The sequence below is a fragment of the Pseudochaenichthys georgianus genome, chromosome 13 (assembly GCF_902827115.2).
Source record: "Pseudochaenichthys georgianus chromosome 13, fPseGeo1.2, whole genome shotgun sequence".
NCBI classification, from domain to species: domain Eukaryota; kingdom Metazoa; phylum Chordata; class Actinopteri; order Perciformes; family Channichthyidae; genus Pseudochaenichthys; species Pseudochaenichthys georgianus.
The window spans coordinates 13,599,968-13,625,692 of NC_047515.1; the positions used below are offsets into that span (position 1 = coordinate 13,599,968).

A 25,725-nucleotide genomic window follows, 5' to 3' on the forward strand; every position below is an offset into this window, starting at 1 on the left:
TAAGAATATGCCAGATTTATAAAACACTTTTTATATTTTATAGTAGAGTAGCAAATGTGCCATATGTGCATATCTGGCCACTATCTCTTTACACTGACTGAAGGCCCTATTTCATGAACAGGGTAGGCGCAAATACAGATGGTGGCGCACACTGGTTTAGGCCAGCTGGAGTTTTGATAATGTAGCTCTGCAGTGGTGAGAGGAGTTGGTTATTATTCCAAAACATCTACCATTATGGCATATTTACTAAATGGCAAAACATTTTTGGAAAATGGAAGTGTATAAATTAGGCATATTTGCCTGTTTGTGAGTGTGTATGTTTCATTAACGTTTTGATTTTATTATTGGTTAAATAGATGTAGAGAAAATCAAATAATTTTGGGAAATTTGGGCTGATTGGAAAATAGAATTTGGGTTTACATTTCCCCCTCCGTGACCTTTGCTTAGAGCAGGCCGGCTCTGTACATAATGGTCCAGAGCAGGTTAGGTCTGCAGCAGATACTGCCTCCACGATCTACCCAGGTTAAAAGAGGGCCATCTAGCATTATGTTTCTGTCCCTTTCTTATTCTGTAATTGTATATGTTGTACTTTTAATGCTCAATAAAATATATTTAAAAAAAACAAAAAAAAAAACACAGAACATTACAGTTTAAGGCTCAACATCTGTAATTAAACTAAGCTTTCTCGGATGATTGCTGTGTCCCAATTGTTTGATTACACGGTCACCAAAAATGAGTCAATGTTGCATTTTAATATTGATTTGCTTCTGCCAAAGTGACAGAAAAAACAGTAGAATTCTCAGTAGAATGTAGAATGTATTGTCGTGGTGATGACGGAACCCGGCCAACACATGGCCTCAGAACACCCAGAGTTCTACCTTCACTCACACACACCAGATCAGTAGAGAAACACACAACTTATCAGTATCCACAGCAGAATATTAGTTTTAAGCAAGTTTGCAGTAACAAAATGAGGCCTAAGAGGTTAAAAACTCTTGACTCAGAGAGTGACTTTGGTGAGTTTATAAAACCTTTTTTGATGCACTGCATATTTTATACTTGAATAAATGTTCACTTTTGCTCAGTTCACCTTAACATTACAGTAGTTGCCATATGCAGATGTTGTAGGGGGAAAACACGTGTAATTATCCACTATCTACAAACAAGTTGATGTTAACCAGGTTTGTATCTTTGTAGAGAGCAATGGTGACAGGACTAAAACCAAAAACTGCCTTGGGGAAGACTATAGGGTTAAAGCCAAAAAGAGAAAAGTCAGCGAAAAACCCTCAAAGTCATCCACAAAAAGGCGTGGTGCCAGCAAACCTGTTGAGGTCCATGGGACCAAGAGAAAGGCCAGCAGTAGAGTAGTGATCCCCAACAAAAGGCAGAAGGGTAGAAACACTGACTCTAACTCTGGTAAACCCACCAAGGTGGTAGTGGAGAAGAGTTTGGAGAGGGCCAGTGCTGAGCAGCTGCCAGCATCACAGACTCCAGATACAAGGAGAAGGGAGATCGGCTCTGAAGTCTCCCCCAGTCCCAGCAGCTCTTCAACCTCCCAACAACACAATGGGAGCACGCCCCAATTCGTCAACACCATCAGAGGTAAGCTAGATGGTGTAAACTCATCACTAAATATGATGCGTTTTTAAACTTTTTTGGTACGCATTAAACAATGTTATGGAACATTCGATAAAGATTAAACCAACCACCAGGTTAACAACAACTGCCTTTTACTAAAGCGCCCAACTTCAGTTTACACAATGGGTTAAAGTTATATATTATCGTCATGTATCAAGATATAAATCCATGTTTGTATTTGTGTGTGTAGCCAATTTTGAGGCCAAGTACGAGCAGCTTGGGTTGCTTGGAGCAGGAGGCTTTGGTTCTGTTTATGCTGGGAACAGGAGAACGGATCATTTTCAAGTAAGTTTGCCATACATATTTTCCCATCTGTCATTCCTTCCTGCACTAACCAAAGTACTGGTAACTCTGTCCCATAGGTTGCAATTAAACACATCCCCAAAGCTGATGTGGAGACTCAACCAACGGTGAGTGGTTTGAAGTCAATGTTGAACGTTCTTTGCAGTGGAGCATTCATTCCAAGTAATTAGACTACTTCAAACCAGTTTTCAACGGGAACGATTCCTGACTTGAATGTTGTGTATTTCAGATCCTAAATGGGAAGATTTACATGATCCCCAAGGAGGTGCTCCTCATGTTGAGAGCTGGAGATGGACCAGGGTCAGTGGGGAAATCCGCTGCCGTCTCTTTACTCGACTGGTACAGTTTTGATGAGGAGGTTCTTCTCATCATGGAGAGACCAGTTTATTCTGTGGACCTTTGGAACCACCTTAATGACAACGGTGGTGCCCTGAGCGAGGACCAGGCTAAGGTACTTAAGCTGAGCGGTGCATATTACTGTCTCAGTTTACGGTGTTCTCTTCAAGCTGTGCTAACCTACTGTGTCTCTGAATCTCTTAACCAGAACATCATGAAGCAGCTGGTGGAGGCATCCATTCAAATGCTCTCTGTCGGAGTCTTTCATCGGGACATCAAAACAGAGAACATTCTGATTGAGACTCGATCCGATGAACCCCGAGTGAGGATCATAGATTTTGGTTGTGGCTGCCGTGTGAGGAAAACGCCTTTCAGCTCATTCTCTGGTACGACGTCTGGCTTCTACTCTCGTCCTGAATTCAGCTGTTGATCTGGATGATGACTTATCTTCTCCTCCCCTTTGTCTGTGTATTGTAGGAACCTCTGCCTACGCTCCTCCAGAGCTCTTCATTAAGGGGAAATACAAGGCAGGACCCACCACAGTCTGGCAACTGGGCGCGGTCCTGTTTGAGCTTCTGGATGGGGACAAACAGTTCACCACCTCCGAGTACCTTTGTGACAAAATCGAACTCAACCAGAAGCTGTCCCAAGGTAGGATGATGCCCGGTCAACACAGTACCTGAGTTTTGGTTCTTATACTGCTCACATTTGTTTCCTCACATGGTCATTAGATCATTGCATGTTTCACCCTAACCTAACCTTGTTTATTAACTTCCTTCTTTTCTCTCAGACTGCCAGGATTTAATGAAAATGTGCTTGGCAGTGAACCCGAAGGAGCGTGCCAACCTTAAGCAGATTCTGGCGCACCCGTGGTTCAAATAATCCTCCACCACCCTTTGCACTTGTCACGGAAATGAAATGGGCCTCCACATATATTAAATATATATTAAAAATCAATATATATTTAATTTAATGTCTCATCCAGAATTGTGTCTTTAATAATGCTTCCAATATATATAAACAAACTAAATCTCATTACTAATCATTATTTTATCTTAAAACATAAACCTTAAAAGGTATGATGTGAAAGATATGGACAGCATTTGTATTATAGAATTTTTTTTTAATGAAATTTGATTATTAGCAGAAATTGAAGACGTTACTGTGTTGGCGTTTTGTAAAACAGGTTTAAATATTGTGTTGCGGAGATATATACTAAAAATAGCATGCAAACTGACGTCCTGTCTTATGAAACCACTTGTTACAAGGGATGCACTAATGAGTCATTGCAGCAGCAGTCTACCCTCAGTCCAGAGAACTAAGAATAGAGCTGCACTGACTCGAGCACACAAAACAAAAAGAGAAGTGTGTGAATAAGTCGGATATGAGTTAGCTTTTTAACAGAAAATAGTGGAGTTGTTAGGTTTGGATGCTTCGGGCAGTTATCATCAGTGTTGGGTGTAACGCGTTACAAAAGTAACGCAGTTACAGTAATATATTACTTTTTGCTGTAACGAAGTAATGTAACGCATTACTAATGAAATGTGGGTAATATATTACCCGTTACAATGCTCAGTAACGCAGTTACAACACATTTTAACCCGAAATTGTTTTTTAACAATGTACTAACATAGCGAGACATTCCGACACCAGACACATTGTGCGGGTAGATTAGTAAACCTGGTGTTTACCCTTCAGGCTTCGCGTCGGGATCTTCGGGGCAGTTGAATGTTATTCACCCTCTATTCCACAAAGAGAACGGAGCGAAAAATACTAACAACAAATTGTGTCAGCTGCGCGTGACCTGCTCCGCTGCGCGTGCATCATTTCCAAAGTGCTAACACAGCAGTGACACACATCTGTGGATAATCATTTATACGAAAATGGTTAAAGCAACCATCACTAAACGCCAGCAACACTGCATCTACTGCAGACCGTAGCAACGGGTCAGATGGGGACATCACGTTACCCTCCGCTGTGGACACTAGCTTACTCCCGCCTGACTCGCCGCCCTCAACCCCGGAGCAGCACTCTTCGTTGCCCGAAACTAAGCCACCCCTCTGCGGCCAGCAGGTGCCAGCCAGGATACCACGGCAAAACAGAGCCTGCTCAGGTAAATCTAAACAAGTACCCGCCTGTACAGTGGGGTTAGGTGGTCATTTTGCAGCTCGTGGTATACAAATAGACAAGGGCTAGAATATGTGAAAATAGTGCCATATTCTGCCATGCCTGTAGAAATGTTGGGTCAAAAATAATGCATACAATAGCACAGATGCCTTCACCACGAATGGCTACACAAATATCTCATATCCCAAGTTTATCAACAAGCTAATGTTGCAGCTGAAATGATCTCCAGGTCACAAAGTCAACCTCACATGATGATGTGATCCAGTTTTCAAGCACAGTAAATACTCTCTTCCCAGAGTATATGATGGGACCAAGGTGATGTTTAGTAGGCTACATGGTTTTAATAATACTTTTGCTTTTCAATGTTTGCCATTTCAAACCATGAGCTGGTTCAAATAATATTTGCCTTGATTTACAAAATGTTCTCATTTGTTTTATCAGTACAGTTTTGAAGCTGTTGTGCTTTTCTTTGCCACAGTCCACTTTGGACTGTATGAGATATTTCAGGATTGCACTTTTAACTCACTTGAAATGTTCTCACTTGCTTGGTTTCAAAACATAACAAATGCCATAATCTGTTCATTGGGGACCATGAATGCTATTTTTCATTGCTGTTGCCGGCCACTATTGCTCATTTAAACCTACTACTGCTGCGCCCCCTGTAATCTCAGATTCACCCTGAGTCATTTTGTTCTGGAACTCGGCCTGCACACGGCCATATACTAAACACACTACAGAGCCCATTCCGTGTCCTGTTAGTGTTTACTTCCTGTCTGCCTTCTTCTGGTGGTTTATCTGACGTCCAGCACTCCGTCTTTTAACCTATTTTCCTTTCTCTTTCTTGATCCTCCTTAGCAACCTTCATTATAGTCCTTGACAGTGGTCTGTACGACTGTATTAACAACGTGTCACATGTTAAGAATTTACAATCAGAATCGAGTATTCAACTAACCCGTGTTATACAAGTTGTTAGGCCTACACAGTTGTTATGCTATACCACATCGCCCTTCACTGGATGTATAATGAGCTGCACTAAACTACATTCTAGCATTTAAAATACCTAGCCATTCTTTTGCGGTTATTTTGGTCAAAGTAACTAGAAAAGTAACTAAAGTAGTGTAACTCATTACATTTCAGAGACAGTAATTTTGTAATGTAACTTATTACTTTCAAAAGAGAGTAATAAGTAATATGTAATATATTACATTTTGGAAGTAACTTGCCCAACACTGGTTATCATGTACAGTATAAAATCAGCCTTCTCATTCTGGATTGGAAATTGTACGTTATAACAACTGAACTGAACTCATAATTATAAAAACTAAACGTGTTTAAAGGATTACATTCACTTTGGCTTATACAACTACAATAATGCCAACGGACTTTAAGGTGCTATAATGTACTATGCTCCAAACACACTGGATCGTACAATTCCCATGAAGCAAGTCAATAGCATATTTAATTTGACATTCTCTGGCTGGCAATTGACCATGTACTTGTACACCAAACACCAAGTTTGTAACACGGGGTGTTTCTCAATGTCGAGGAAGGCTGCTCCAGAGCCACTATTTCAAGCATACTACGTCATTGAATGCCGCTGAAGAACTGTTCCAATGTCCAGCATACTTGGAATTCTACCGAGTCCGGCGTACTTCGTAGTGGGAAATTTCGAGGCTGCACATGTGTAGACTCTGCGGTCTTAAAATCCCCACAATGCTTTGCGCACGGACCAATTTCCAAATCTTTGGCAGAAATGTAAGGCGGGGCCTCGCATATGACGCACACCTGCACACCTGTTAGCCTGTTCCACAATTCTTCGTTTTCCGAGGCTAGGAAGGATTCTTGCCTCGCTTCTGAAGCAAGTGACTCGGAAGACATGTGCTACCAAGCAAGCGTCCTCAACATTGAGAAACACCCAGAGTCTTTCTGAAAAATATCAGTCACTGGCCCAATCCAAAATGACCATGACAACATCATTGGGGTGATTTCTCACTCCAGAGCCACAGAAAACATTTTCCAACAGTTTTACAGTATGAGTGTGACTCCTCAAGACAAGTAAAACAGCTGCAGCGCTCTTTTAAGTGGTTTCCATTATTTCATAAAAGAATGACTTGCTCTAAGTATCCTTCCTTGATTGAATATAAAACAACCAGACAGAAGTTGAGAGGCGCTTTCAAAGCCCAGACTTAGTCAAATGCACTTGTTTTCTTCCTTGCCAATATCAAATTTAACCAAAAAACAACTGCAGCCATTATTCTGCTGTCGTTTGAAGCATTTATTGTCTGACTCATTATGTATTCAAAATCAAATCACAATACTTCAAGTGCTACTTCCAAGTTTATAATGGCCTATAGTTCTTCATTGGAGCTGGGTATCCTGGGTTGTCAGTTATCGTGCTGGTGACCTTATGGAAACTCAGAATCACGGTTACCCAGCTGTGACTTGGAATTTCGAGTTGGTCAACAATTCTATAGTAAAGTGCAGGTTCATGTATTTATTTGTCATCATTCGTAGCGAGCTGTGCACGTTTTTAATCAGGGTCTGGCACTGGATGAGGAATGCAAAAATGTGTTTTTGTGATTTTGAGTTTACAACACACTCAAATGGCTGCATAGATGTAATCAACCAAAAATAAAAGGCATTCATTCATCCCACTTGAGGGTGACAATGTGGTGGTCACATTTGAATTAAAAAGTAGTTGCCTTTACTACTGAAATACAATGAGGCACCAACATGGGTTTGCGGAGGGTAAAGATTAAAGTTTGAAACTCAATTTTGCAATTACATTTGTATTGATGCTGCTACCCACAATGCTCCCTGCTCATTCCTTTTAATGAGTCACCACAAAATGCGGGACAGAAAAAAGATTGCCTTTGTGGCAGTGTAGGTTACTTAACTTGATGTGTAAAACATAAATATAGTGACTTTGATTAGTGAAAATGGAATTAACTAGTAGTTAATATCTTTACCGATTATCCCAACTCTGAAATGTTTTGACGGGGAAACAAAACCATAAAAAATACTTAAATCTGCATATAAAAATTCTGAAATGTACCTATAGCATGCACTTTGGGCGATACAGAAAACACTCAAAGAAAAGGCTCTTATTTGAGGTGACATGGTGAGGGATGAATGGTTAAATAAGCACAGCGGATCTCAGCCAGACAAAAGGTGATGGTGTGTGAAGGTGAGTCGTGTTTTCACAGTGGATGACGTGCAAGTAAACCTCTCCTGACACACATGCAGGAGACAGCAGAGTCAGGGAAGCTTATTTGCTTCAGGTCAAGGAAAGCTCAAGCTGAAGAAAGAACTTTCTAGTTTTTTTTTCATTTATTTGCTTGTTAAGAAGACCTTGGTGGTTTCAAAAAAATTAAAACCAACAGTCTGAGGAGCATTTTTTCACTGGCGTACAGGTTTGTTAGAATACATTTGAACCTGAAATTAAAACAAACTGCTTCAGATAAAGGTTTGCCACAATGTTAAAGGTATGGTGTCAATTTGAAAAAAAATCCAACCCTACCTGTGAGACATGGACCACTGAATATCAAATAGGCCTATCAAGTTTGGTTATTTAAAAAATCAAAACCAGTTTGCTTATTTAAAAAAACTGTTTGAAATGTTGGCAAATATGCTTCTTTACTTGCAGAGTGTATGTGTCTGTTAATTGAAGCTTGAGCCAGCATCTGGTTGGTTTAACTTAGCAAAGAGGCTGCTAACGGGTCGTCTGGCTTTTACAAGAGAAAACAAGTATACTTTAAAGCTCACAGCTGAATTCATTATATTTCTTTTTTAATTGTTACAAAACGGCAGTGGAACCATTTTGTGGTTTTATGAGTGTAATGTGTCAACGTTTTCAAACAAGCTTTGGATGTGCTGGTTTAACAAGTAGTAATTGTTATTTACTAATTATATACAATTATAAGTAATAAGTTGACAATTAACCTTAGTATTGGAAATGTAACTTAACTCATTTGTGTTTCCCTTAATGTCTTACCATACCTTTACAAAGTTCATTGTGAACCAAGTTTATACAAGGTTTATGGTGTTTTTTTATTGTTTTATTCCACAATGAATAAAAAGGATAATCCCTGCAGTGATATCAATATTGCAATTATCATTGTATATAGACAGACATGGAGCCAACAGAACAAATAACGTTTTTTTCCTGTTTGTTGAATTTATAATACAGGTATTACGCTTCATCCTAAATTAATTAACAGCCCATTGTATTATTATGCTAAACGTATCAAAGGTTGTGGGTACAATGAGTTTATCAGGTGGGCTACTTCTATAAGTACACATGTAAACAATTCTAAAAGGCACAGTGGAGTTTGAGTATCAAATATTTCTATAACTGATGCAAGCTCAATATATTTTACTGCACTCCCACATTCAGGTTTAAGTGTATGTGAGAACAGCTCACCATGAACAGTAGTTTTCTTTCAATAAACAAAACTCACATACAGCCAGCTGTCAGAATAAAAAAATATTTCTGAATTGCTTTATTAAGCAATCTTTGTTCATTCTAACACTGAGGAAAGCAAAGTTGGACCTTTTCAAATCCAACACAGTGGGGCTTTACATTTCTCCAACCTCGTCCCTGGCCCTGTCTGTAATTTGAGGAAAGTTCAGCCTCTTTGCTATCTTTTTGTATGCATAGAAAGACATCTTAAAACTTAAGTTGGATGCCTCCATATGCTTGTGGGCCAATTGGCAACTGCTGGAGTTTGCCCTAAAAGTTTTGTTGACAGTAAAACGTGTTTTTATCACTGAAGGCTTTTTACTTTAGGGTGATGTACAGCAGTGGTCAAGCTGAATGTGTCTTTTTCCACACATTTCCACACTTTAATCAAACTCTGGGCAGCGGTCCAAGGATCTCAGTGATTTAGAATAATGTTCTATCTGAAGACCCAGCATACTTACTTTAAAAGGTACATCTAATGTGTAGAGTCATTAATGTAAGAAGAAAAATTATATTTTGTTAGACTTAATACATGAAAGAAGCACAAGGCAGGAATGTAATGTAAAGTTATACACATATTTTTACCCTATACAAAAGGTAGGTTAAGAGAGGAGTGCTCTGGCTTTCTGGATGTTTAAAATATTGTAAGGAATAGAGATTGTTAAAATAGTCTCGCACAAGTAGATGGAACAGCTAAAAGCCCTGACTGATCCCACCAGAACTCTCTGAAAGTAAATATGAACTGAAGTGACGACAGACGCTGATTGAAAACATCGACTGCTCACTCTACAGCTCTAACATTAATATTATTGCTTTTGTTTAACACTACACAGACACAGATGTGACGTCTGCTGACAGAGAGAAGCTCACTAACATCTGGAGCAAATATGCGGCTTTCTCTTCACATGATGAACTAATATTGTGCGTTGTCATGTTTTTAGTTTAACTTGGGTTTCCCTTGTGTAATCTTTTACTTTATTAGATGGACATTGCTAAACGTCAGTTCCTATGTCTTTTAATGTAACTTTTGTTGTCATGACACCAACAAAATGTATTTCAATACAACAACCTTTATTGTTGACAAATGATGGACCATGGCAGTTATTTAATGTTAAATTATCACCCTTCTGTTAGTATATCATTTAAGAAACCAACTGGATAAGGCAGAAGTGGTATCTAATGTATATCCATACATTTACCTGTGTTGGCTTTTACATTTCTCAACACGTAGGTATTATTTAAGCAAAGTAGCAAAATACTGTGTTTTGCTTTGTTGTACTATTCATAGGAAGCTGTTTAGTTATATTACGCCATTGGTCACCATTGCAGCCTATGTGTTACATATTCCAACATGTAGTTGAACAATTATTGACTTGTTGGTTAGGTGATTGATTGCCATAGTACTTCTTACTTAACTTCCTTTGGTCAAAATGTGCATTCATTATGTTCATTTATTTCCACTTGGACGCTGTTTTGCAAATGAATGATATCTCATCTTGCCTAATTGTCACTTTTCCTCATATGTTCAGATCTCTCGTCCGCTCAAACCCAACAAAAAGTCTTTAAAACTATCAAAGACAGCATCTGGTGTTCTATCCAAGTCTTGTTTCTACCCGAAAATACAAAGAACTGTAACAGGAAATGAAAGATATGTAAGAGTACAAAGAGAAAAAAGTCTACCCAAAATAGATTTCCCATTGAACAGTTTTTCTTTTTTCCTTCTGTCTGTCTTCAGGCGTAGTGTTTAGACTGTCATACAACACTCTGCAAACATCGTCCACTCAGCTTTCCCAGCTGCTTACACAGCGGGAACAGAGAAGACAGCAGATTCAAAATGGTTTTATGGACATTCAACAATTATTCAAACGGCAAACAACATAAGGCAACAAGTGATTATCTTCATGTGATTTGGAGAAGTTATTTTGTTGTAAACGCAGCAGTACCCGTGGCTTTTCTACTCTTTTGTTAAATTGCTTACTGCCATTACAGAACTGAGTGTAGGCCACTTTTGCCACCGTTTCTCTTTCTGTCAGATCAGACTTCTGACTTTGTAGACATTTAAAGTGAAAGAGGACAAGATGAAGTAGTTCTCACATGCATACATTTGAAACTGAGGGTTAATCTAAATTAAATCTGGCTCACCTTGAACTCATTTCTAAGCAGCAGTATGTTGAATAGATAGCGTAACCTTGGAGAAGTTCGGCCCAAATAAGTTCTCATATCTGATAATGTAATAACTCTGTCAAACCAAATGGATGCTGGATAAAAAGAAGCAGGCTATGATTAACAGTTGGCTGATTTATTTCACTGATTACCTTTAAGTCACTGACCAGAGGTGAAGACAATAATAAATCATTGTGTCACCCTGGATATGAGCCAGTGCTTCAGTGTTTGGCTCAGCAAACAAAGATTTCATTGACTGGTGTAATGCCGTGACTTGAGCCAGTGGAAACAAAGCTTAATGCCTTTTAACAAACAGGCAGTGTCAACAGGCGATTCTCACCAGGGCTTTATGCTGGAACTCCTGCTGCTACAGCACACCATCAATCAACCATCAATCACAGAGCTGCTGCCTGAACAAAATCAACATGTATACATTGTTTTATCAGAACTTCTCTGTGTAATGTGTTGGTTGATCATGTTTTCAGATCAGATTTCAAACATTCTTTCTGTCCCTTTCTCAGGGTGGTACGGATTTACAGTAGAAAAGAAGAAGAAATGTTTATCATACACATGTTTTTATGTAGATTTACAGTGCACTATATATAAATGCCTTGTTCCTTCTGTCTATTTTTGAAAGACAATATAATATAACTATTGAAATGTTCTTCCAGTTATATAGATATCATAGATAGTATCGCTTGTTGTTATTCACTTTTACCAAACGTATGGTGTCCTAAAAACACAATGAGGTCTTAAAACAATGTTCTTCTTTTCTCCACTAAAGATAATGTGTGCTGTTTAAAAAAAAAGACCCAAAGATAGAAAGCTATGAATATTCTCGGAAGACCTTTAGGAGCTTTCTCTAACTTGCGGGTGTCAAAGTGTGGCGTGATAATATGGGCTGTTTGTGCACATTCTTTTATATTGAAGCTATGTTTACAACAATATTTAAATCTGCTAATTTGCATGGCAGAGTTAGGGTTATATAAGGACCCTTGTTTGTCTATTCCAGGGGTGGGGAACCTCCGGCCCCCGGGCCGTATACGGCCCGCGAGACCATTTGGTGTGGCCCTCGAGGTAATTTATAAACACACGCAAAAAAGAAAAAAATTAAAGAAATCTAGACCGCAAAATAATTAAACAAGTGAGTGCCTGTTTTTCCTGGCCAAGGTCAGGGTCCTTGAACACAACACAAGTCTAACGTGTCATCACGTGGTATATGTCTGACAGGGGTGTAGTTCTGACGGGGAGCATCAGAACGCAGCTCCGCTCCGGCACTTCCAAAAATTGCAGTACCGATAAGGAGCCGTACACATGCTGCAGTTTTTGCGTGGCTGTGTCTTAGTTGTAAGCCCAGTGTCGATCTGTTCATCTGTCATACTGATCATACAGTCAATAACTTTATTGTTATTAGCATCTGGTTAGCTCGCTATGCTAACGAATATAAGAAGCTTTTTCTACAACCAGTGAGGTAAAGGCACATCTTTATATGATCATTATAATTATCAAAAAATAAGAGAATAAAGTAAACAGGTATAAAATACTATATGACAGTAAAAAAAAGTTGTTATTAATAAACAAGAATACAGTTTGAAAGGGGAGTGATTTGTAAAATATCCATAAAGAAAAAGAAAATCTGTTTACAGTTCTGTTTCATGTGGGTGTTGAGAGATGTATCCATAGATCTACTAATGTTGCTCTCAAAGTGCACCAGATTGATGCTTTTAACTTCAACATTTAAAAAAAAATCTTCCCTGACCCCCCTAGAGGAGGTTAGGTCCCCCCGACTTAAATCATGTTCACATGGATAGGAGTCTAAATACATTTGCACACATCTTGTGTCCATATCTTTCTGTTTGGGTGGTCATGCCACAACCGTGCACGTGCATGCATGCGTGAGTCATGGCAAGATATCTGGATTAAGAGGTTGCTTTTTCTTTGCACAGCATGAAAGAAAGGTGAAATGAGTGGGCTGTGATTTTAGTATTTTTAAGCAGAGGTTAATAATTTGTACGGCCCTCGGAGGATGTTGAAAACATTGAAATGGCCCTTGAGAGGAAAAAGGTTCCCCACCCCTGGTCTATTCATTACTCAACATCGTAATTATTTGACTCCTATGGAAGTTAAATAAATCTATAGACAAACAGGGTACACAAAAGGCATCTTTTACATCTTGAAATCCTTATGTTGTATTAAATACCAAATTATTTCAATAAAATAATTGTTGAAAAAGGCAATATAAAGGGAAGTCTGCAAGCTGGTCCAGGCAGATGACTACACTTCACTGAGGAATTGACGTTCATGAGATTTTCTGCAGATGAACAATCGGGTAATAATATTGCTGTATAGTATTTTACATTATAAGATGTTTGATGTCTGTCTGATGCGTTTTTAAACATAATAAATAAGCAATTTTAAATGTTCCATTTTTTTTGTGTACACATTTGCCATATACGTAGATATGGGAAGTGTATTTTTTTCACTCCCCATTTACTGATGTGTAGTAGCAGGGAACAATTCATTGAAATGTTACTACATTCTAAAAATAAACGATGTGCCTTGGCTGAAAGAAACATATTTTCTGTGGTGTTTTTCTGGTTTGTTGTGCTGTTGATGCGCTGAATAGCTAACATAGGAGCTTTCTGACAACAACCATGTCATAACTATTCATCATGAACATCAACAAATCTTTAATTACACCGACAGCTATGTGTAGGTCGATAATGGTTAATTGAGAATTGGCTTATTCATCATTGTTGTTACATTGGGTCAACTAATCATCACAAAGGGAATCATTAAAACTGAGTAAGGAGGAAACAGACTGTCTCCTGGCAACCATGGCTCTTTGTCCAGAGAGGTGGACTCACTGGTTAATTGTGTCTTTTGCTTCTTTTTGTGTAAAGCAAAAAATAGTTGCTGGGTTGATACTGTAAACATGCTTGCTGTCATTACAGCCCATGATTTCGGTGGACTGTGCACAATTCAGACCGACTCTCCTGTTACCATATATAGTGCTGCAGAAAGCTGCAGCGATTTATCTAAAAAGTCCATGTTCATCCCTGTGGGGCCCTTTATTTATAAAAAGCCACTTGAATTTCAAAAATTGCGACCATTTTCCAAGATGGCCATCATTTTCAGCCGATAAAAACAGTATTTTAAGACAGAATGTTAACCCTTAGATCAATTCAGTTGATTTTGCTATGGCATTATATGTGATAATTAAATATGGGAAAGTGAAATGTATATTTAATAACTTCTTCAGAGATTTTAGTGTAATTTTTAACACACACTGTTAAAATATAGGGCTTATTAGAAAGCATTTGTCACACTAAAAACCACACTGATAGTAATACTAGTCTTCTTTGTTAGCAAAATTATTTGAACATCATTGCGGCTTCAGTATTTCAATAACACATCGCAGCAAGTCTTACATTTCCTATTGGAAATTGCCATATGAACCAGTCCAACAATTTTAGCAACAAGGTGATTTAGGGCCCATTATATACCCCTTTGCTATTTGTCTATAATGAACTGCATTTATGTGGAATGGAAGGATTTCTCCCCTGTCGAGTTCAGAGGAGATATTAGTGTGGCAAACATGTGAATGAGAGCTTGCCACCAATCAGGATTCTCAAGTGTGGCATAATCACTTAATACATTGTTTGTGACTGTTGGGGGATTTTTTTATTGTATTTATGAGATACTTTCAATGTTTTCCACCGTCATTTTTGATAAGAATCAGTATTGCTCAAACACATTTTAAAGGTCTGGGGTGCAATTGTGTGAAAAGGACATTCTTCAAAGATGTGTATGCAAAAGACGCATGCAGCTAAATCGCCCACAATGTAGATACTAGCAGGGACTGTTTACGTGGCAGACACTATCTCAAAATCTCTCTATGATCAAGATGCATGCAAACTGAGTGAAAGAATAAATAAATAAATGTTTTAAAATGTTCATTTTGCCAGTGTGTCATATTTTACATGACATGTTCTTAAAGCACTTATACCGCTGATCTTTTTGATCGCTTGTGTGATTAGATGTAGGCTTCACCGTGTATCTGTGGTTCCAAAGAAGTGAACGCCTCCGCCTCAAGTGCTATTTTCTGTAGCAATAATAACCTGAAAAACCTCTGCCTCAATCAAACTCTCTGCAGAGCCGCGAGGAGAGAATCAAAAAGACGGCCAGGACTCAAGAGGAAGATAGACAAGGGAACCACGTGGAGCAAATACAGGGGGGGTTAGTGCACGTGAGAGAGGGATGAAAGAGGGGAAGGAGTGCATCAGTCTGTGTACCTTGAGGCCAGAGTCTGAGGGGAAAGGCCTATAATGGCATGCGCTAGTGTGAGCTAGGCTGGATGGTTGCATACTCGACAAGGTCCCCAGGGCCAGTGTGAGCAGAGCTCCGTGGGCTGGGAGAGGAGGCCAAAGCTGCGGTATCCAGCTCCGCATACTGGACATCACAGTCCTTGTGGCCAGAGTTCTGGAGACAAGAGAGGCGAGAGGCGTGTGAGGAGTGAGGCAGCCACAAATATGAGAGAGAGAGAGAGAAGAGAGTTTGAGAAAGGCAGACTGACAGACTGGCTGAGAGATAGAAGGAGAGAGTGGCAGTCGGACAGATGAGAGAGAAAAAGAATGCTGAAGATCTGACGGCCGTGGGGACATTTTGAGTTTGTGAGCAGCGGTGTTAGAGAGGAAAGCAAATGTGAAAGCAGGGAACATAAATAAAATGTCAGAGGGAATGTGACGGGTTGAGGAGAAAATGGAGATGTTGCACAGATAATGCAAAGAAAAACAAAACATTCAGACAGAAATTAATACAGGAATAAAAGGTTAGGAATGAGGAAGGACTGTGTTTGCATGCATGTAATGACATTGTTCCATCTTTTAGATTCAGAAAATAGCCCAATACCAGTGTTTATAGACGTTTCTATTCAATTACACTGTGTTTTTACAATTCTGTTGCTTGTGGGAGTTTCTCCGAAATCGTGCACTACTCAGAGTTGATGGGCATGAAACCGGATTCAAACAAAAACAATCGCTGTAACTAAACAAATACAACATGCAACTAATGCTTGGATTATGGTCAACGCATGTCTATACAAGACAGTCATTTATGTGTCCTGGCAGTAACCACAGTTACTGAGCAGCACATGGAGCTATTTATACAACCCGTCAGCTGCACATTCATCGAAAGGTTGCTCTGAAACTGGAATATCATTGTGCGTGTAAATAGAGACAAAGACCTTCATTCTACCAGCATGTGACCACAGTGCAAACACCAATGATCGGCCGAATGATTGACTCGATGAGCAATCGGCCATGTGGATGATTGAGTAAATGTCCTTAATGGGGGATCAATAAATGACTGACAGCTTTCAGCCCGGTTGATCTAATTCCAAAAGAATACTTCTCAGATTGTTTTTGTTCTGCTCTTGGAAGGAGACTCAAAGGCATGGGGTCAAAAATCACTGACAAGACAAGCATATCAATATATTGTAATAGGGATTGTGTTTACTCAAGTCAATGAAAAAGGAATGCTAAAATAAATAACAAGATTGGATGCACAATATGGATTTGTTTAACCAATTGGATAATTGTATGCTTTATCTGGTCTGATACTGATAATATAAACTTTTGTATTCTAAAAATACTTGTGTGAAGTGAGCAAAGATGGATGATTTATTTGTCCAACCAAATAAATCAAAATCACAATGTTTAACAGAAAAAAAACAAGAGGAACAGTTGCTACTTTTTTACATTTGGATTCAAATGTCGGTAATGTACATCAAAAAAGCTCTTAATTCAATGTTTTATTTCATTTGTTTTTTTGGTCTATTTGTTGTGATTGACCTACTCTATGTAAACACAAGTGTATCTTTTAACAAAATAAGTAGATAAATAAAAGTATTACAAAAAAGAACACTTGTATTGGAAATTGAAACCTCGTTGTCTTCCCCTGAAACTGAACATAATGTCCAACCGGCGTCTCTCTCTCGTCACGTTGCTGGACTTGTTTTTGTATCTCTTCTTCTTCTCATTGTTTGCGGATTGCAAACCATCTTTAAAGATGTGTGCCTCTGACTACCATACCGGAATGTGTAAATGCTGCTTGTTCTAAGTCTATAAAAGTAATTCGGCTTTGTATTACAAACTATAATTTCATTATGGAATGATAAATTATGATATACAGTATATGTCTTATTATGGACAGGTCATTTATCAGTCAATATATATCGTGCATCCCTAACAACAAGGTATCAGGACAACATTAAATCAACACGGCTTGGGTTTCCTTTATGCAGGTCATGATTATTGATTTAGTCACAGAACTGAAAATGTGTTCCTGGTTGATTTATTCGGAATAAACTGACTGCAGATGGATGTTAACGTGTTGATGGACTGACATGTTGTTTTATGATAAGCAAAACAAAGTACTTTCTCTTTCAGCACAGAGGATTACAAATGGCAGTCAGAATGCACTGATGTTTATAAAACCAACAAACAAGAATAAGCGATGAATAATGTCAGGAGTTAAACTATAACAGACAAATGTTCCAATACAACTGGCAACAGTTCGAGGCGTAAAACACGATAATGTACTGCTTTGTTTTATTCTTCTATTCTGAGTCAAAAATAAAAACAGCATAAGAAAGTTAGGGTCTCTTTGTTGGTGCGTCTGCTTGTTCCTGGTGATAAAACCAGGGGAGCGATACAGAGGAGTTATGTGGCTGTGTACATGCAAAGCAGAGGTGTCAGGCCTCCTGTATCTAACAACCCTCTCAGGACGGATAGTGAGGGAGGAAATGCAAAGGAATGACACCTGTTTGCCTGCCTGCCCCCCATTGCAATAATGTACCTTATTTCTATCTGAGAATGAATTACACAGAAAAGATTGAAGCTTTAACGGAATTTCGTGTTAATAATTTAAATCTACTGTGCAATCTCTCAACCGTCACATATTCCCCCAGCTCGCAGGCTCGCTGGATATTTAAATATGTGGAATATTTGTCATGACCAGAGTGCAATCAGGGGGAAAATTACAGCCACATCGCATTCAAATTTGGCAGATAGTGTTTTGCCCCGAGAGAATCATCATTAGTAACAGTCGGCGCTCGGCAGTCAATGCATGTCTCTCACAAATAGTGTTTTGAAAACCTCCCGATACCCTTTTCATCTTAAGAGCAGTCTTAAACTTCCATTTAAGTGGGATGTTAACAGATAGGAATGACATCTTGAGATGAAATCTACACCGTTTGTGTCCAACTCTAAGGAATATCAAAATTAAACATCTGGTTCCGTTGAGTAAAGATGATCCTGAATTACTGAGCAAAACATCTAATTTGATTGGTCTGGGAGAAGAGAGTTCTAGTAATTGAGTTATTCCTGAAAAATTGTTTGAGACAAGATGAGTCATGTAAAAAAAGCACACTATAAATGCAAAGAAGGGTTCCTAAAAAAAAACATGGCTGACATATGGCTTGGCTAATAAATGAAAACAGGAAGCATTCAGGTCATCAAGAGCACAAGTAAAGCACAACCGTTATGGTGATGTTTATAATAAAGTTTAGCCAGAGTTGAGTGCATCACTTTGATATTAAAGAAAAGTTACTTCCACTTAACACAGAAATGTAAATCAAGCGAAACGTAATTCAACATACCAGCAATCCAGATAAAAACTGTAAATGTAACTAAAAAGAACGAGTGGCCAATCTGCCTTTTAAGTTAAATATCTTATAAGTATGTTGACTCCTCTGATAGTTTGTTCTCATGTAACGTTTCAATGACAGCCATGGGAAAATGAGATGGATACATTTAAAGTATTTATTACATAGTACGTAGGTATTAGGTAATTTATTTGTATCAACAAATCCTACCGAAGGATTCAGTAATGTAACTGAAAGAAGCAGTTATTGGTCACGTGTTCTAACGTGGGATGAATATACAATCAGTATTTGCACTCTAGTGCAACGTATCCTCATACAAAGGTTTGTATGATATCTATCGAAAATGACCATACTTGTTAGTAGGATCAGCCTTGTTTTTTAATGTGTTGATAATAAGAAAATATATAACATCAAGTCTACCCTGATTGTCTGCTAAAAGATAAGTTCATTTCACTAAACTGATCAAGAGACTTCAGTATTTACAGCTTGATAGCAAATGCTGTAATCCAGAGTAACACCCACATGTAACATTAATCAATTTCTGCAAATGATCTCTATGGTCCCTATTATTTCCCATATATAGCAGAGATGTTCCCAGACAACATGACAACTTACCTTCACATTGCAGGTGGTGCTACTCATTTAAAGCAGGTTAATACTGTATGATACAGTATATCTGTCACAGCAAGCGTTGACACAGCAACACACACAGGCTTACACATGCAAACACATTCCCTAAGAGCCCAAATTAGGTTATTTATTGTCTTTATCTCAAAGCTGAGACTCCAGCCAAAGCAAATAAAGCCCTGCAAAAAATACTAAAGCATCTGCGCCACTGAGGGAGGCTCGTCGCAGTAAGCAGCAGCATCTGACACAAGACGGCGAACACTTCATAGTCAACAGTTAACACTCAGGGGGCGAGGATACACTGTCGAGCATCACCCTGCAATCATCTGCACACGGTTGCCATGCAAACACACAAGTCATTACGAGGGATTAGAGGAGGTGCGGGGGGGGGGAGCACAGGGCAGAGTGGCGATGAGTGTCAGGGTCAGAGTGTGCAACAGTCCTCACACTAACACAGGCAGAGAGGGGGACAGCTGGCCCAGGTTCAGATAGAACAAGGTGAGGAGTTCAGATATTAAAGATGACATATGGAGCTCGGTCAAAGCTCTGAAAGTAGCTACATGTAAGACTATCAGTGACATTCAGGTTGTGTTGCAATTGTAAATCTGTTCTCAAGAAAGAAAGTTGCACCAGAAAATTACATCTGGCCGCAGGCTGCAACTGTGGCTGACCTCTTCATAGAGAAGCTCCTTTGAACACGCTCGTGGCATCACTACTCACCAGCTTATCAGTGAAGGGGGTCGACTCAGAGGGCGCCATGTCGTAATAAGGAGGCTGGAGAGGAAGCTTCTGCATTTCCTCATCCTTGTCCAGATGAACCACCTACAGGAAACACCGAGAGCTCAGCAAGCATCGTAATGAGCTCCAGAAGTCCACAAAGCAGGCAGGTTGACCAGTTTATACTGGAGCCGCTTCAGAGCCCTCACCCCCGGTTAACCCTTCATTTCTAGCTCTTCGTTAAAACTGCTACCTAAACTGAGTTTTGACTTAATTTGCCCCCATTTGGTTTTCCATCGCTAATGAGCAGGAACAAGATGTGAAATCTGACAAGCTTGACAACAGTTTTAACTTTAGCCGCTCGGCTGAACTCTACACGCACAATCAAAGTTATTTTATCAAATGAACAACTTCCATATCACAGAAAAGGTATGATGCAAACTTTGGAAATAGTGGAGCAGGAATGTAAAGACGCATGAGCCGGCAGTGCAGGAGGAAATAGTGCAGGGACTTTAAATCATACAGGAAGGAGACATGTTATCAACACAGAGCATTGCAGATTCATTACAGCAAGGCAATCACAGGCTGTTAGTATACGGATGAAGCTCCTTGAAACCACCTTTATATTAATGGAGTGAAATAATATCCCACTAAAAGAAACATAAAACATTAACAAATTCAACATCATCACAAACTCGAGGTCCTGTCTTGATGTAAAATCCCAGTTTACTAATGGTTAATTAATGGTTGGACGTCTCTGAACTGAAATGTTGAAATGTGGACTCACTCAGCAGCAAAGACGTGTTTGTATGGAGCTTTTCTTCAATTGTGCCAGAGGAATATGTTCTCAGTGTTTGAAGTTTTAAAACTGGACTGCAGGGACGCTGAAAAGTTATTCTTAATAGTGAAAGATAATGTAATCTGTCAAATGTGCAGTATGTGCACGGAGGAAGATATCTTTACTTATTTAGAGTTATAACGAAATATGATGGATATTTTCTTCTGTTATTTTATATGTAGACGTTTTGGGGGATTTCCCTGTGTTGAGGTATATTATTGTTTTGGGTGATGTTGACTATCAATGAATTATTGTGACGTGGTTTTGGCACTGTATTTAAGGACAGGTGAACAGGTGGTCACTATGGGTGGGAGGACAAACAATTTTCAACCGCATGGTACAAGGTAAACATGATGCACATTATACACCGTATGGCTAAGAATCTTCGGTTTTTGTCTACTTTTTTCTCAGTTTTTCTTTAAATAAACGGATGACAGAGGATGATCAATGTGGGATGCGAGCTGATTTTCTGACCACTCCAAACATGCATTCTGCACGAAACAAAAACAATCTGGTGTTTATAGATATTACATGAGGTCTTAACTTTTACTTTAAAATGTCAATTTGTGAATATACTGTAAAGCAAACAATATACCGCTTTAGGTCAACTTTACAGAAATACTTATAGAGAATGTAACAAATTGATAAGATATGAAAACTGTATTTGAATAGTTAACAATGAAAAGGTTATTGCACCATTTTTTGTAAACATGTCTCATAGTTTTTTTTCTGTTCTAATTTTTAATGGGGGAACTATTAGGTTTTGTACGGCATAATAGCAGTGTATCAAAGAATGAAGCACTTTGGGGCAGTGAAGTGCTTCACATTTTTTCCTTCAACAGGTCGCTGTCTTTAAAGTTTCTGCACAGCGTGCTCATAATTGATCTGTCAAACTCTGTCATAGTCACAATGCAAATTTGAATGCCGCTGAAAGCTGAGTGCCTTTAACGGTTCTTAGTAGGGTTGTTCGCAACACTCTACACACCTTTCACCACATGAAGGAATTAATTAATTTTGAAATGGCAAATGAACAGAATCTTTGTGTTCATATTGCACAATGAAAATAAATAAAAGTGATTTCAAATAATTCAAAGTCATCCTTGAACAATGAAGTCATCCATGTTATAAATGTGAGTTTCATATAATAGATGTCAGAACAAGACATCCTCTCCACACTGTTAAGGGATATAAGGGATCAGAATGGCTGCCCACTGTTGTTTGGTGCCCATTTTTCTTACACTTCAATAAAATAGCTGTTGAATTTCAGTCACCATCACTTGGTTGGAGTGAGCATTTCTATTTATCTCACATCTAAAAGACAAAGAGTGTTAGAGCTGAGCAACGCTGTGCTGAGCATTGCATTTAATATACAATTAGCTAGAGGAAACATTTGTGGGACCATAAAGACATCGGCCTCCTGGATGTGATCTGTTTGGCTCTCGGAGTTCTTCTCACTGCAGCTTACACTGAGCGTTGTGATGTAGCGAGCGCAGATGTTGATACTTTGGCTGTGTTGCCAGCTTTGCTCTGTGCACTGGGCCATGATGAAACCATGATGCTGCCAATTTCTTCAGGCCAGCCGAGTCACCTAGCAACCTATCCTGAAATAATGCTGTAATATCAAACGTTTACAGGTTCATAATCAATAGCATGATTTACCTGACTGTTTGGATCTGTATTTGTAAACCAAATAAAATGGTGTTTTCATTGATGTTCAGGCTGCTTTGGACTGAGAGCTGGGGCGAGCAGCCGGAGAGATAACACTATTAGTCATTTCCTTTAACAAATTATTTATACTTGCTGTGATTTCATTTCAAACCACTCAATATTCATTATTTTGAAATAACGATTTGTCATGAAAGACTACAGTCAAACCTGGTGTGGTAACTTTTGATGTGTTCTTCAGAGATAGTACAAATGTAAGACCTGGCAAATGAGTTCACAAATCATCTTAATAACATCCTAAACAACAACAAGAAAACATCTCAAAGTGTATTGTAGAAGCAGCTCATGAAGATGATTGACATGTTTTGGGCAGGGAATTATCTATCTGATGAAAGAAAGATGAGACCATAACACTGATTTTAGGTTTATGATTTAAAGTTGTATTTGAGATGTTCTCTTAAAAAGGAGTCAGATGTGTCCTGACCGTCATACTAAAAAACCTTTGGTCAGTTAATATATAAAATGTTGCTCTGCACATGCCTACTTGTATAACAGAGATGCTTATTGTTAATGCATCAGTGATAATTGCTCATTGATGTGCATCAGGAACCTTCTGTGATATTTCTTTATTTTGCTTACTCTTACTTTGCCAGATTTAAGCTTGCTGAATGTGCAGCATTTTTAAGCAACAACATCCACAGATGTAAACATCTGTTAATCGAGTGTCTAATAAAACCTCATGTCTACTAATCTCCAGTAAAGGTAGCATTAGGTACCCTGCTCCTGAGAAAGCAAAGCACTTTCCCTTCTGTGCCCAGGAGTTCGACCTTGGAGCTATAAAGAGTAAAGTTGAATTTAAAATCTCAGCAGGGCTGATCAAGGCAAGCAAACTCTGCGATTAGATGAATCTTCAATTATTCACATTCTAATAATTATCTTTTATCTGCCCAATTTGAAATGGACAATTATTCCGTGCCACAGTCCTTGACTAAAGGTTTTAGAAATCTCACAATGGTGTACTGTACCAAAAGTTTGATCTTGTACTTTCCTCTTTTCTGATACATGTATGATTAAAAACCATAGCATGCTGGGTAAGGTTGGAGCAAACCAGTTATTCCATGGAATACTTTTATTATGTATAGTACGGATTATAATGCGATACAGATATAAATAACACTTGAAGCTTTGAGACTTTAAGACAACATCTTTAGTGAATTATGTGTGCAGTAGGGAATTATAATGCATTCATTTTGCCTCACAACTACACTCGTAAACACACATAATACATTGCGTTACTCCAATTAAAACTATAGATGTGACTAAGAATGAATTGATACATTATAAGAGGTGAACTGCAGCTTTAATTCACTTAAGAGATCCATGTGTTTCTTTTAAGACACATTCACTGTCCCAACCCCATGCTACAGGTTACATTTTAACATTATAAACTATACACTATTACTTTGTTGCAATCCAAGACATCAACATATTTTATATTTACGAGATATAATGTAATATGCCAGCCATGCAAAGGCGACCTACTGTAACTTTATAAATGACATATTTGTGTTATTTTAAAAAGGTATTTATGTCCTTGCTTCCAGAGCTTTTTCAACACAATACGTTTAAATGTATCCCCAGCTGTGAGCACATGACGTATTTATATAATTATGAGAAGATTGTCTACCATTTGAGGAGGCTGTAACATGTGTGCTGTTAATGCTATACAGCACGAACCTCTGCCTGTACACTGAAGCAGAAGCACTGCTGAGGATTGAACACGTCATTGCCGCAGTGGAGAGTGTCTTGCCTCTTCGGCCCAGATCACTGATCTGAGAAAATAGTTTTCCGTAGATTCTCCTCACTGATCCACTCGATGTTGACTATCAGTTAGTCTCTGACCAATAATAAAAACTGTTCATTCAAATTACTTAAAAACTGGGGTTACCTAACTGTAACCCAGCTTCTATGAGTAATGGCGCAGCCCTCTAAGGCTATCGCTATTGGGTTATCCCTCTGCGTCCCCGCGCAGCACTGAAACACTTGTAGTCCACGCCCACCCGCCAGGTGGGCCCCACCCTCGGGCTTCCTTCCGGTATAAATAGGAAGGTGGCCTGGCAATCTGCTCCCATACAATATAACTTTTCTTCAGCTATTCGTAGAGCCAGTGGGGCCCAGCGCTTAGAAGGCTGTGCCATTACTCATAGAAGCTGGGTTACAGTTAGGTAACCCCAGTTCTATTTCGTATATGGCTTCGCCCTCTAAGGCTATCGCTATTGGGTTAAGGGCGAAGCATGATGTAGTCTGCGCCCCACTGGGTCCGCCCGGCACTAGAAGCACAGACACACCTGCTCAATAACACCCCCTGCATGTTGTGCCATGCGTAATGGCGCATCACCGTCCCTGGAACATAGCAAAACATGCCTATCTTCCCGACGGGGTGAAGGCTGGGAACAATACATACCGGCCGCTGTGAGAAAGTAGAGACGAAGGTCCCACCTTATCCTGCGATCATAGAGGGGGAACAGCTGCTCTCTGCGTGTCAGACAGGTAGGAGAGCGCTCAGCTGGATCCCTGACGTCACTCACTCTGATCAGGCACTCCGTACGAAGTGTGTCAGAGTAAAAAGAACATCCCTCTCATACGAGGGGAAAAAAGGGCCGCTCTCTGTGTGCCGAGAGGCAGGAGAGAGGCGCACCGCTGGCTCCCTGACGTCACTCACTCTGACAGGACACCCAGTACAGGGTGCGTCATAGAGGAAAGGGAGACATCCCTCAAATAACATTGAATAAATGAACAGGGGGAAGACCAAGATGCAGCCGTGCAAATATCTTCCACTGACATTCCTCCGTGCAACGCCGTGGAGGCGGAAATTCCTCTGGTGGAGTGCGCTTTGATATTCTCCGGGGGATCCACCCCCGAGGAGACATATGCCTGCGCCACCGCCTCACACAGCCAGTGTGACAGCCGTTGTGCAGACAGAGGTTGCCCGATCGAGCGCTCTCTATAATGCACAAACAGGCGCTGAGAACGGCGCCATGCCGTCGTGCGCGCCACATAGCAGGCCAGTGCGCGCACCGGACAGAGGAGATGAGATGTGGCTTCTTCCTCCATTTTATGAGGCGGAAAAAACCCGTCCAGGGTGATCACTCTTGACCTAAAAGAGCTTGTGATGACCTTTGG

General features: G+C 39.5%; 1 protein-coding gene across 1 annotated transcript; it reads left to right on the forward strand.

The window, feature by feature from the left end:
* Positions 1-884: 884 nt before the first annotated feature.
* On the forward strand, positions 885-3,201 carry LOC117457773 (serine/threonine-protein kinase pim-2-like). Its single transcript, XM_034098001.1, has 8 exons — positions 885-1,016; positions 1,198-1,602; positions 1,829-1,923; positions 2,001-2,048; positions 2,171-2,392; positions 2,486-2,663; positions 2,755-2,928; positions 3,068-3,201. Exons 1-8 carry the CDS (start codon positions 971-973, stop codon positions 3,157-3,159), a joined length of 1,260 nt encoding a protein of 419 aa, XP_033953892.1. The 5' UTR covers positions 885-970; the 3' UTR covers positions 3,160-3,201.
* Positions 3,202-25,725: the final 22,524 nt, after the last annotated feature.